The sequence below is a fragment of the Eleutherodactylus coqui genome, chromosome 1, assembly GCF_035609145.1.
Source record: "Eleutherodactylus coqui strain aEleCoq1 chromosome 1, aEleCoq1.hap1, whole genome shotgun sequence".
Classification (NCBI taxonomy): Eukaryota; Metazoa; Chordata; class Amphibia; order Anura; family Eleutherodactylidae; genus Eleutherodactylus; species Eleutherodactylus coqui.
Genome location: NC_089837.1, coordinates 75,205,686 through 75,219,050, shown reverse-complemented (window position 1 = coordinate 75,219,050; position 13,365 = coordinate 75,205,686). Strand labels below are relative to the sequence as shown.

At 43.7% G+C, this 13,365-nt stretch overlaps 1 protein-coding gene across 1 annotated transcript in view; it reads left to right on the top strand.

Annotated features, from left to right (window-relative positions):
- Positions 1–4,741: 4,741 nt before the first annotated feature.
- RRM2 (ribonucleotide reductase regulatory subunit M2) overlaps positions 4,742–13,365 on the top strand; it is a 33,259-nt gene continuing 24,635 nt past the window's right edge. Inside the window, exon 1 of the mRNA XM_066597335.1 lies at positions 4,742–4,803. Coding sequence (XP_066453432.1) covers positions 4,757–4,803 — 47 coding nt within the window. The 5' untranslated portion in view covers positions 4,742–4,756. The remainder of the gene's footprint in view (positions 4,804–13,365) is intronic.

Sequence of the window (13,365 nt, the reverse complement as noted above, 5' to 3'; positions counted from 1 at the left end):
TATTGGTGATAAACCTGGCGACTAGTGCAGCTACAGGAGTGTGGCAATGTTGTGGACAACCTGGTTTCACTCTGTAGCTGTCCAGTTTCATCAGTTACGACAACACTGCAAATGGAGGTCACCAGTAGGTGGGTGTACATGTGATGGGTACATGTGATGGGTGTCGCGAGACCAAATGTCCTTCAGCCAAGCGCCGGGAAATGGTTCTGAGAAACACAGGATCCTGTAATGGTGGCATCACCTGTCTTAGAATGGCAGACAACAAAACAGTTGGAGCTACTTGTGCTTGTCTGATGACCAGATGATCCTCTCTACTGGTGTTCAGTCGAGGGCATCCTGAGCCAGTCACCGTGTGTGCCCTCACACATCCACTGGTTTCAACACCTCCTAATAGTCTGGTCAGAACGGCCCAGGTGGCGGGCAAGTCGTCGATACGACCATTCAGCTTCTCACAATCCAATAATGTCCCCCTCTCAAACTCTGCTGACTGGGCAAAATCTCTTTGATTGCATCATAAAGGCATCTAGTGGGCAACAATCTCTGCACAATTGGAAAAAGAGGTCACTACACACAAGTAGTCTCTGAGAGCCTTTTTCTAGGCAAAGGGTGTAACTACTTTTAGGGCCTCAGGTGGCAAGACCGTTTATCTAATCACCACAACTTTAATTATTTGCATATCTGCCTGCGATTTAACTACATGCCCAGTTTTGGAGCAAAATGACAACTAGAAGGTGCTTGTTATTGATTTTTTGACAAGGAGTGTACATGTGGCTGTGTTTAGTCCATTTAAGTGAATAGACATTGCAGTGTCTGCTAATCCACTGAAGGGAACATGGCAACATTAGGCTGCGTTCTGCTTTTCTCTTTAATGGGAACTTGTCATGACCTTCGAGCTCCATAAGCCAAATTACATGGCTCAAAAGGTGAGGGAATGGGGATCTGTTCAATACTCACTGGGTGCCCCGTTCCTGCACTGTGCCTCCACCAAGGTGCCAGAGTGACTCTTTTCATATGGCTCTGTGTACACGCAATCTCATTGATCTTTATGGGAGAACACAGGTACAGAGCAGTCTAAAACCATTCACACCTGTCCAGAAGAGAATGTGCCTACACAGCGTGGACCATTGTAGCTGCAGTAGCTCCAAAATAAAGAGACTGAGTATACAAGCGGAAGGGAATCTGAAGGGACAGAGTACAAAGTGACAATGGTACATCATACACAGGTGGTAAAGTAGAGAGTGAGTTGCAAGTAGAGAAGATAGTATTGAAGTATATATGTAACGGTACTGTGTTACTACAAAGAAGTTACTATGAACTTTAGAGAGGGTACCTGATTCTGCAAAGACCAGCAAGCCAATACAGCGTTACAAGATTTCCAAAGTATGTTGAGTGTTACGGATTGTCTTGTCAAAGTATTAGAAAACTGTGTTTCAACTTTCACACCCATAAGCCATTTGAATTGCCTGTACTATTGAAACTCAAGCTAAGTACTGTAATGTACTAATCCCTGTGTGCAACTAAAAGTGATTGCACCGCTACTCTGCTGCCAAGTAAAGATCTTTATAATTTGCTAAAACATGTGCTTTGTGGTTTAACACTTCTGGATGGTGGGACACCATCGGGTTTTGTTCTGTACTAACCTTGTGAGCAGAGAGATCCTGTAGTCATGTCTTACTTGACACTCTCGCCAACTGGCTGCCGTTAGCAAGAAGTAAAGCTCAGATTGAAAACAGCAAGGCTAAAGGCCCTTTTACACACAACGATTATCGCTCAAAAGCCATCTTTTGAGTAATAATCGTTCCGTGCAAATGTGCGCCCATCATGCACTTACCGTGCACTTTTCGTCCATCTCTGACCACAGGTCCACATGAACTCCTCGTGGCTCAGGACAATAAAATAAGCCGGACCGCACGCCGAGTTCTCTGCAGGCAGCGCTGATAATATTCTTTAACAACTGGTAACAGTCGCTGTCCTGCTGGAGAACAATAGTGCTGCATTTAGAGAATAGACCACATGCTGTTCTCTAAATACATGCAACGAGGTACTAATGGGTTATTCAATGCAAAATGATTGCTCAAAACTGTCAGTTTCTGATAAATTTTGAGAGATTATCTGTGTGTGTAAATGCAGCTTAACTTCACACGGGCAAGCGCCATATGAGGCCATGAATCCCGGCCCATATCACGCTCCCCACCATGTGAATTCCCCGAGAATGTGAGGCGTTTTCATGGCAAAACAGCATCACATTCCTTTCATGACAGAAACAATCCTATTGCCATGACCGTTAGCCGCAGCAGAAGATCGCAGAGTTTCTCCCAAATGGGAGACCTCGCACCACCTCATGTACACATAGCACGTGGTGCGATTCTGCTGCCGACCCCACTGAAAACAATGGGCGCTGTGATGCGAGAGCACGCACACGATAAACCTGCATGTTCTGTTTCCTGCATAGCATTGCGGTGCCATCCAGGAAAACATCGCTCATGTGAATGACCCCATTCAAAAGAATGGGGTTCATATTTGTACGAGATTTCTGCGTCCTGCAATGCACAAATTTTATGCGATTTTGACATGCGTGTGAAGGCAGCGCCTAAGTGCTCGTTCACACATGCATATTTTCTGTCTGTATTTTGTATTTATTGAATATGCCCAGGTGCATAAAAAAAAAAAAATTCAGTGACATGCATTAGTAACAGGCCACTCTCACATGGGCGATACTAAAAAACGCTGTGTTTCTAAACCAATAGAAACTACAGGACGTCCCGCAAAAAAAATGAGCCCTCGCACAACGAAGTCTATGGAAAAATAAAAAAGTTATGGCTGTCAGGAGATGGCTGCAGAAAATAGTTTAAAAAAATTAAATATCGTTGAAAAAAAATAAAAGTAGTACAGCAAAAAAAACAAAACAAAAAAAACCCCTATATAAATTTGGTATCATAGTAATCGTTCTAACCCACAGAATAAAGTTATCGTGTCATTGTTGTTGCAGCATGTACACCGTAGAAACAAGATGCACCCAAAGATTGCGGAATTTCATTTTTTCCCCGCTTTTTAAAGTTTTTCAGTAAATTATATGTTACATTAAATAGTAGCATTGAAAAATACAACTCATCCTGCAAAAAAAAAAAAAAGGGCCGCGTCCTTAAGGGGTTATCCGACAACCCGTTTAATTTTCTCATAGAAGACAGAGATTGTGCGGTTTCCCCTTTTTTCAATGTACTGATCATTTTCTATTTTGACCCATGTTTGATCCTTTCTGATGCAAGGAAACATTCATTCCAACACCATCTCTTTTCACATGCAATTGCTGCTTGGAATCCTAGTGGTAGTTGATTGCGGTTCCCATTGTGTAGCGTTAAATTGGTGCATTCCATTCCGGGACCTGGAGCATCCTGGAGATCAGGGAACAAAAACTCATTCAGCTGTCTCTTTAACAAGAAAATATGAAGGAAGTCCTTCTCAACGCCAACGTTTCATGATGGGTAGGCCCAACATCACAGCTGGACTGTTGCTGAAAGTAGTCACTAGCTTCTCTATGGAAAGGTGGTGTAATACAGGAAAGAGATCATCCAAGTATTCACATTATTGGTCATATAAAAAAGTCCCATTTAGGCTAATTTCACATCTGAATTGGGGGTTCAGTTTTCCTACGCTACTCGGGGAGCACAAAAGGAGAATCCCCTGGCTAAATGGGTCTGTCTTACGATGGAACCAAACAGTGCTGAATGGACCCCACTGACTATAATGGAGTCTGTTCAGTTCCGCCCAACTGCCCGGCCTTTTACCGGAAGAAAAAGCAAGCATGCAGTTTTGCAAAATGAGAGTGTCATTAAACGTGAGGGGTTCAAATTGGGTAAATAATTTGTAATAAACCTGTACTTCCCAGTGTGGAGTTATATTCCTCTGACCTCAATGTCATCAGACAGGACAATGTGCCTTGGAGGAAAACTTTAAATGAGCACTAACTTTTCAAACAACTTTATACTTATATGATAGCCATTGTGATAATTAGCAAAACTGCTATGTACTCTACCAAAAATGCCTTTGAAGTGCTGCCCCCCTTATTTTGCTGTCCACTGTCTGTTAGCTCTTGATTGACAGGTGGGGAGCTAGCACAAAGCAGAAGAGTCCTCAGTACTGAATGCAAAGAGATGGGGGGGGGGGGGGGGGGGGGGAGGAAAAACACACACATGGAAAGCTACAAGTAGAGATAATGGTGAACTCTTCTGCTGCTTATACACAGGTACACTGCTAAGTCTTTCTGCACAGTCCTGCCTGATGTGTAATTCAGCACAATCTCGCTGTATTTAGGACATTTCCATGTACTGTTCTTTAAAATATTGTTTTGTTGTAAAATCTGGTTTAAGACTGTTCATCCATAGTGCTGGCAAGTGCAAGCCGTGCCCGTCGCAGCACCCCAAATGATCCCAGTCATCTTGGCAAATATTGGAAAGCAGTGCCCGCCCTCTGGCAGAGTTAGGACAGTGAAACTAAAAGTAGTCTGTGTTGTGCCACACCTAAGGCCCAGACAAGTGCGGATATGCCACTGAGATCCACCGATTGTTCCCCCAGCACTCAAGGATAAAGCAAGCTCAGCGCCAAGTCAATAATCTGGTTGATTGGACGATGGAGGTGAGCTCTGTTCCCTCCTACGGTAGCGAAACTGAGTCTGGAGACCGGAATGAGAACCAGTTGGTGACTGTGGGAGACAAAGTGTTGTCTGAGAAGCCGATCTTGAAAAGCTGGAACCGTGCTGATGACGTGGATGGAGAATTCCCTCTGGAGGACTCTGACATCCAGGCTGTAGGTAGGCCCCTTACAACCCCGAGACTAAAACATCCGCCAGCCAATGCCGATCCTGGTGAGCTTGATGCTGCCCTAAGCCAACGCCTTGATAGCAGTCAGATGAATGGTAAATTCTCTGTGACATTTACCGTTCACTTACATCAGAGAGGCGAAAACCAGCATCACCCACCGGTGGTGGGGGTAATTTGCAGGAAGACGCTATATCCCCGTTTCTCCTTGCAACTTGTATTGCAGATTACTTATAGCAGCTATGGAAATAAATAGTCTGTCCAGCAACACAAAATGTATAGTGTCACTGAAGAGGTTAGTATCTGTCGCCTGGACTAATCTTGGACCACACGGAGAGCAGAGGCCGACTCTGGGACATAACATAATGCATCACTTTGTGAGAATGTGATTGCACAAGGACAGAGGTGGCCTATGTGAAGGTCAGTATTACTTCATGGGTTAATATTAAACCAGTTATGGAGGCAGGAGAAGGGAGCGAGGTCCTCAGCTGGAAAAGATTTGTTATTATATATCAGATAACGATTACACTTTAACTCATGAAGTGGCCAGTGTTTCAGTTTCTAATGCTGTTACTCATATAGTAATTCATTGTATACTTTTAAGAACAAGTTGTTATTACGCTCAGTGAGAGAAGATAAATAATCTTGTAGATATGATACCTTATAATGGCTAACAGAAAGAAGTGATGCGTGCAAGTTCTGTTTTACTATGCTCCGGGAATTGGTGTGTGAACCTGCCTTTGTATCAGTAAATATGGCTTTTTTCTGTGTTTTAAGCACATCTAGGGGAGGTCACGTTTTCTATCCATGCTTCAATAGCATAATATTTTTGCCAAATCCAGGAATGGATCTCATTCCTGCGAAACTTTTTGCTTGGACTCTTGTTGGAATCACGTAGAAGTATGAAACATAATAGTAGAACAAGCTGAGGGAATGCACAGAGAACGATGACCTCTGCTGGTAGTCTGGTTGAATTGCATTTTAGAAAACTTTTTGGCAGCGTTCAGTAAGTTGCCGGAAGAGTATAGTTTTCTAGAGGAGCACATAGACGATGTATAAGAACGCTTATAAGGCCATCCATGCTCCTCTAGGAAATATGCAATGGGAAGATGGAACAATACCTCTGCAGCGCCAACTATTGGAAGGCAGCATTCCTGCATGTAAATGTTAGACTTTTTGAACAAGCCTTATAACAATGGCTGGGAATTGTGTTGGTCGATTCTGGTTTTGGCTTACAATTACTGGTCCTTGTTATAATGCCCCCTTTGTATGTCTTATCTTTGTGTTAGGTCTAGAGATGAGCGAGCATACTCGTCCGAGCTTGATGCTCGTTCGAGTATTAGGGTGTTCGAGATGCTCGTTACTCGAGACAAGCACCACGAGGTACTCATCTCGATTAAAAGAGCACTGACCATTGAATTCAATGGAGCCGGCAATACAGCCGGCTCCATTGAAAGCAATGGGCTGCCGGCGAGCACGGGATGAATTTTCGGGAAGGGCTTAAAAATATAAGCCCTTACCTGAAAATCATCCTAAAATGTGTAAAAAAAAAAAAAAAAGGGATACCACTCACCTTTCCGCTGCAGCCGGAGTTTAGCCGCGTCTGGCCGGCAGTTCTCCTGAACTGCTCTGAGTAGTATTCAGCAGCCGGGGATTTAAAATCCCTGCCTGCTGAATGGGCTGCCTCTGATTGGTCACAGCCTCACCAATCAGACGCAGCACTCACTCACCCATTCATGAATTCATGAATGGGTGAGTGAGAGCTGCCTCTGATTGGTGAGGCTGTGACCAATCAGAGACAGCCCATTCAGCAGGCGGGGATTTTAAATCCCCGGCTGCTGAATACTACTCAGAGCAGTTCAGGAGAACTGCCGGCCAGACACGCCTGAACTCCGGCTGCAGCGGAAAGGTGAGTATACATTTTTTTTTTTATTTTTACACATTTTAGGATGATTTTCAGGTAAGGGCTTATATTTTTAAGCGTTTCCAGAAAATTCATCCCGCGCTCGCCGGCAGCCCATTGCTTTCAATGGAGCCGGCTGTATTGCCGGCTCCATTGAATTCAATGGTCTAACATCGTTCTTCTCTGCCACAGCTGTTACAGCTGTGGAAGAGGAGAACGATCTTTATGCTGACAGTGCGGGGGGGGGGGGGGGGTCTCACTCTTGCCACTATTGTGGCTTAATAGTGAGACCTCGGAGCCCGAAATGTAGCCCTGCATGTTGCTCCTCGCCTGCCCTATCCATTTCTGTGTTCTTTACATGACTTTGGTGATTTGCTAAGATTTTCACAAATGAAAACCTTAATGGAGCACCAGTCATATACAAAAATGCTCGAGTCGCCCATTGACTTCAATGGGGTTCGTTACTCGAAACGAACTCTCGAGCATCACTGAAAGTTCGACTCGAGTAACGAGCACTCGAGCATTTTGGTGCTCGCTCATCTCTAGTTAGATCTCATTCACAAGAGCGCTGTTTTAGCACAGCATAGGAGCGTGCAAAAGATCGCAGCTACACTGCACTAAAGATCACGTGAAAGGGTGAATTTCAGCTATTTTAATTAGCCTATTCACACAATCGGAGGTGTGTAGGGCGTGTTTTCCAGCTCCTATAGGAGTTTATAGAAAGTACGCACTAAGGATAGGTCAGGTCCTATCTTTTCTCGCACCGCGGACCTTAGATGCGAGCTTTGCAGTTGCATGTCCTATCTTTAATTGGTGTGAGTATTTAGTGCAATTAAAATTCCTTCATGTGAACGCTTCTTTACACACCTTTATGCGTTAAAACAGCGCTAGCTGTTTTGACTATAAACCCAAAAAGTATTCTTTTTGAGTTTATAGTCGTGCGAGATTTGTGATATAATGGGGGAAATTTACTCAAATCGGTATTTCCAATACCACACTGATGGCTCAATGGGTTGTATATATAGTTTAACTGTGCAAATACAATTTTCAGAGATGTACCATTTTCTTATATTCTCCCCCCAAAAGTAGCCCAAACAAGTGATTTGTGATTTTATGGTGCTATTGGACATGAAAAAGCACATAAAAGGAAGATTACAGAATGTTTAATTTGCCATGGTCCCATCTATTTTCACTAGGTGTGTGGTTACTGAGCTTTGTATAAAAGACTGTGGGATAACCTCTTTAAGGGAAGCTTCCAGCCTCAGATGATCTGCGCCTTGCCACACACTTGATGGCGCAGCTGCAGTGAGAACTCACTGTTGGCAGTTTATGTTATAAATGACATCATGCACATGCACCACCCTCTGCATAGAGCAGATTACATGAAACACATGACATTTCTGGCTGGCTGAGCAAGGGACATAAAATTGCACAACTTTTGATTATACTAAAAGGACAAGAAAAATGCAAGATTCCTGGGTCATATTTTGATTAAAACACATGGGCCCATCCGCCACGTCCAGAAGAAGCCTACAGAATGGGTTCCTAACTAGAGATGAGTGAGCATGCTAGTTTCAATGCTCGATCGAGCATCAGGCTTATATTTTCGAGTAACTGATTACCCGACGGAGCACCATGCGGAGGGGGTGGGGGATAGAGAGAGATCTCTCTCTCCCACACACTCTCTCTCTTCCGTCCCCCCCCCATGGCGCTCGGTCAAGTAGTGACCAGCAGAGAGCGAGAGAGATCTCTCTTCCCCCTCCCCCCGCATGCGCTCGGTCGATTAATCAGTTACTCGAAAATACCAATGCTCATCTCTATTCCTAACTCTATAGTCCTCTCTCTTTAGCCAAAAAGTTTCCAAATGAATGGGAAATCTGGATACCTGCCTATATACTGTCACTGAGGCAGCAGAGGCCACACAAAGGACATGAAACAAAAAACAAAGTCAGCACTTCCAACAAATAAATTAAATGTGAAGTTGGATGCAAGCCATGGCTGCAACAAATACAGTAACACAAGCCTCAGCACTCATACACATCTAATATCTGAAAATGCAAAGTTCTTAATTCACATCTTCATCAAAACATGTAGACCCTAGCTGACATGTCCAGGTGAGCTTTGCAACCACTAAAGTGGTTAGTATAAACGCCAGTTGTACAACTTGATTCAGATATTAAATGTGTTGGAGTGCTGAAGCGTGCGTTTCTGTTAGGCCAGGCTCACTGGACCGTACAGTAAAACACGGCATAAAGATTGCAGCTTTTATCGGGGGGCTACGTATTGTTGCATTTTTTAACTTGTGCATGAGCAGTGTATTTTACGCACGCTGTCATAGTAACTTAAGTTTGTTAGGCCGAATGACGACAACGTCCATCTAGTCCAGCCTGTTTATCCTCCTGTGTTGTTGATCCAGAGGAAGGCAAAAAAAAAAAACAAGAGCAGAAGCCAATTAGCCCTTTTGGGGAAAAACATTTCTTCCCGACTCCCTAATGGCAATCAGACTAATCCCTGGATCAACCCCTAATAGTTCCTACCTGCTGTATACCTGGATTAACAAATAACCTAAGATTTATATCCTGTAATATCCTTCCTCTCCAGAAATACATCTAGTCCCCTTTTAAACTCCTCTATTGATTTTGCCATCACCACGTCCTCAGGCAGAGAGTTCCAGTCTAACTGCTCTTACAGTAAAGAATCCCTTTCTATGTTGGTGATGGAACCTGCTTTCTTCTAGACGTAGAGGATGCCCTCTTGTTACCTTCGCAGTCCTGGGTGTAAACAGATACATAGTTATTTGATCACCCCTTGGCCGTCTTTTTTCTAGAGTAAATAATCCTAATTTTGATAACCACTCGGGGTATTCCAGTCCCGTCATTCCATGTATCATGCACTGGCTTCTTGGTTTTTTCATTTTTGGTTTAACTTTTTTCTTATGTTTTCTAGCAACATGCGTAAAAAACGTAAATATAATTACGAATGCAGCCATAGAAAACACGATAAAAATACAACATGCTGCGTTCTTATTTTAAGCGCCTAATTTGCGCACAAAATATACCCTAGTGTGAATGAATCAAAGAAAATCAATGTACTCTTTGACTCCATTCACTGTGTATTATGCACATGTAATACGCAATTAAATTACGCTTGTGTGAGTCTGGCCTTACTAAACAGCTTAACAGACGGGTCACCAGTAATTTACACACTGCATGGGAAGTGTGGAAAAGAAGATATTTCGGGATTGGAGGACCTGCTGAACACAACAAAGGTGCGGTTCTTCTCAGGACTCTGTCCCTCCTCTTCTGATATAGTTCTTTATAATGCAGGACTCATACACCACACACAATAATGTCCCCCCTCCCAGCTAAAGGAGAGAGTTCACACTGTATAATACAACGCTGATGATCACACAATTCGGAGCAGAGGTTACATCCACAATCCTTCTCCCAAACATCATTTAATGAATGTATGTTTTGTGCTCAGACACAATAAAGCTGTTGTAGTTCTCTGATGTTGGACGTCAGTCACTCAATTGAAAACCCAGCCTGGTAGAACAATCTGTCTGCAAACTGGCGGCAAAAACCTGCCAAATAACTGGTAATGACAGGATCATCATCTCTCAAGTGTGAGGAAACCGACTACTGATCTGCTCCAGCAAGCATGGCCCTCAAATAGTAATGGGATTATACAGGAGCGCCGCTTATATCTAGGTTACGGATCCAAAGGGTTCTGCTAAAAGGATTACTGTAACCTCAAGGTTTCTCCATTTCAACTTTTTTGTATGCAAATAGTGGGATTTCAACTTTTTTTTTAGTGGCAGTCACAAGGCGGTTTGCAATATTTTTTCCATAGGTAAATGCAGAAAAGTAATCCCACAATTTAACTAATAGGTGGCAGTGTGGAGCTGTAATTTATGTCGAAACTGGCTCCTGACATGGAAGTGCATAACGACAGGGTTGTGGAGTTGGTAAGATAAACCTCCGACTCCAACGTCTCAATTTTCCCAGACTCGGACTCCTTCATATATGTTCTTTTGATACATCTATTGTATTAAAATGGTGAAATCTGGCTTTTCATCACCATTATGATAAAATCATCAAGCTATACCCAACTTCCTAGTTATTAAAGTTTTTGACAATTAGGAACTTATGTTTTTTCATCTATCTATCTATAGGTAATTTTAAAATTCCTATGAAAGGAAATATGCAACAAATTCTGCACTGCATGAATCATACCATAATTATATATATTATATATAAAAAATAGGACTCTGACCCTTGTTGTCCTTATAAGGCACCCCTTTAAAGGGGATATATCAATTTTCATTACTCATTAAGATCAAATAGTGAAACATTTTCCATTTTCTAATCGTGGATTTTTAAAATTATTTTGTTTGTATATGACTATGGGTGCGGCCATATTGCCTTTGCTGCAGAGATAGGTTTTACAGCAGCCTTATGAGCCATTTACACAATGATCACGAGGGGACCCATTAACTGCTATTGGAGAGTGCTGTGGGCATGCTCTGTTACCTGTACAGGGAGGACTAGACCATTACCTATTGTGAATGGTGGATCCTGTGTTATCTATATAGAACTGTAACCTTCCATTGCAGTCCTGTCTATGATAATGAGATGACTGCTGAGAAGTTCTCTACAGAAGAGACTATTAATGGGCTTATTGGTCAGAGTGGAAAAAGACGGATTTTAGGGTCTTTTTATTTTTATATACAGATCATTATTTTTGTTGCTAATCTTGATCAGGTGGGCGATAAAACTGCCCCAATTTTAGCAAAATCGAATCCGGTATATTGGAGGCAGCAGAGAATGAAGCTGCATCATGTTTATATGCCTATATGAAACGTGGGCTGTACATTGGGAGAGGGAATATTGCTGCTGTCAATGTATATAGCAGCAAAGCAGACAGACAAACTATGCTTTGGAATTGGGAATATTGCAGTTCTAGGTTTGTGGCCTTAGACAATATTCGGAATCACTGCTCTGGCCACTATGAATTATTTGCAGACATTAAGCAGCTATCAGTGGGGTTTGGGGGAATTCAATTACGCTGCCCCAAACAGAGACAGCTCACAAATATACAACCTGTACTCTGTGGCCTTCTGTTCTCACATATCGTGCCTCCAAAGAATTGCGGTCCATTTACTTGGTGGTGTTTTTTTTAGAATATAAAAATAAAACCCAAACAAGGAAACTACAAGATACACAGTGTGTGTCAGCGGCCTCAGGCTACAGCTCTCATGTTTCCAGGAGGAGCAAAACTCTGCCATCAAGGTGCTGCTGCTGCTCTCCTGCTCCTGCCATGTTTCCATCTCCCAAAATGAAAATTTTTCTAAAGTACAAGAAACAGCTGCAGCTCTCCAGCTTTTCCTTGGAGAAGGCCCGTGCTTGTCTTGTCTGTTCAGCTTTTCCTTGGAGAAGGCCCGTGCTTGGCTTGTCTGTTCAGCTTTTCCTTGGAGAAGGCCCGTGCTTGGCTTGTCTGTTCAGCTTTTCCTTGGAGAAGGCCCGTGCTTGGCTTGTCTGTTCAGCTTTTCCTTGGAGAAGGCCCGTGCTTGGCTTGTCTGTTCAGCTTTTCCTTGGAGAAGGCCCGTGCTTGGCTTGTCTGTTCAGCTTTTCCTTGGAGAAGGCCCGTGCTTGGCTTGTCTGTTCAGCTTTTCCTTGGAGAAGGCCCGTGCTTGGCTTGTCTGTTCAGCTTTTCCTTGGAGAAGGCCCGTGCTTGGCTTGTCTGTTCAGCTTTTCCTTGGAGAAGGCCCGTGCTTGGCTTGTCTGTTCAGCTTTTCCTTGGAGAAGGCCCGTGCTTGTCTGTTCAGCTTTTCCTTGGAGAAGGCCCGTGCTTGTCTGTTCAGCTTTTCCTTGGAGAAGGCCCGTGCTTGTCTGTTCAGCTTTTCCTTGGAGAAGGCCCGTGCTTTTCTTGTCTGTTTAGCTTTTCCTTGGAGAAGGCCGTGCTTGTCTTGTCTGTTCAGCTTTTCCTTGGAGAAGGCCCGTGCTTGTCTTGTCTGTTCAGCTTTTCCTTGGAGAAGGCCCGTGCTTGGCTTGTCTGTTCAGCTTTTCCTTGGAGAAGGCCCGTGCTTGTCTGTTCAGCTTTTCCTTGGAGAAGGCCCGTGCTTGTCTGTTCAGCTTTTCCTTGGAGAAGGCCCGTGCTTTTCTTGTCTGTTCAGCTTTTCCTTGGAGAAGGCCGTGCTTGTCTTGTCTGTTCAGCTTTTCCTTGGAGAAGGCCCGTGCTTGTCTTGTCTGTTCAGCTTTTCCTTGGAGAAGGCCCGTGCTTGTCTTGTCTGTTTAGCTTTTCCTTGGAGAAGGCCCTTGCTTGTCTGCTCTGTTTAGCTTTTCCTTGGAGAAGGCCCGTGCTTGTCTGCTCTGTTCAGCTTTTCCTTGAAGAAGGCCCGTGCTTGTCTTGTCTGTTCAGCTTTTCCTTGGAGAAGGCCCGTGCTTGTCTTGTCTGTTCAGCTTTTCCTTGGAGAAGGCCCGTGCTTGTCTTGTCTGTTCAGCTTTTCCTTGGAGAAGGCCCGTGCTTGTCTTGTCTGTTCAGCTTTTCCTTGGAGAAGGCCCGTGCTTGTCTTGTCTGTTCAGCTTTTCCTTGGAGAAGGCCCGTGCTTGTCTTGTCTGTTCAGCTTTTCCTTGGAGAAGGCCCGTG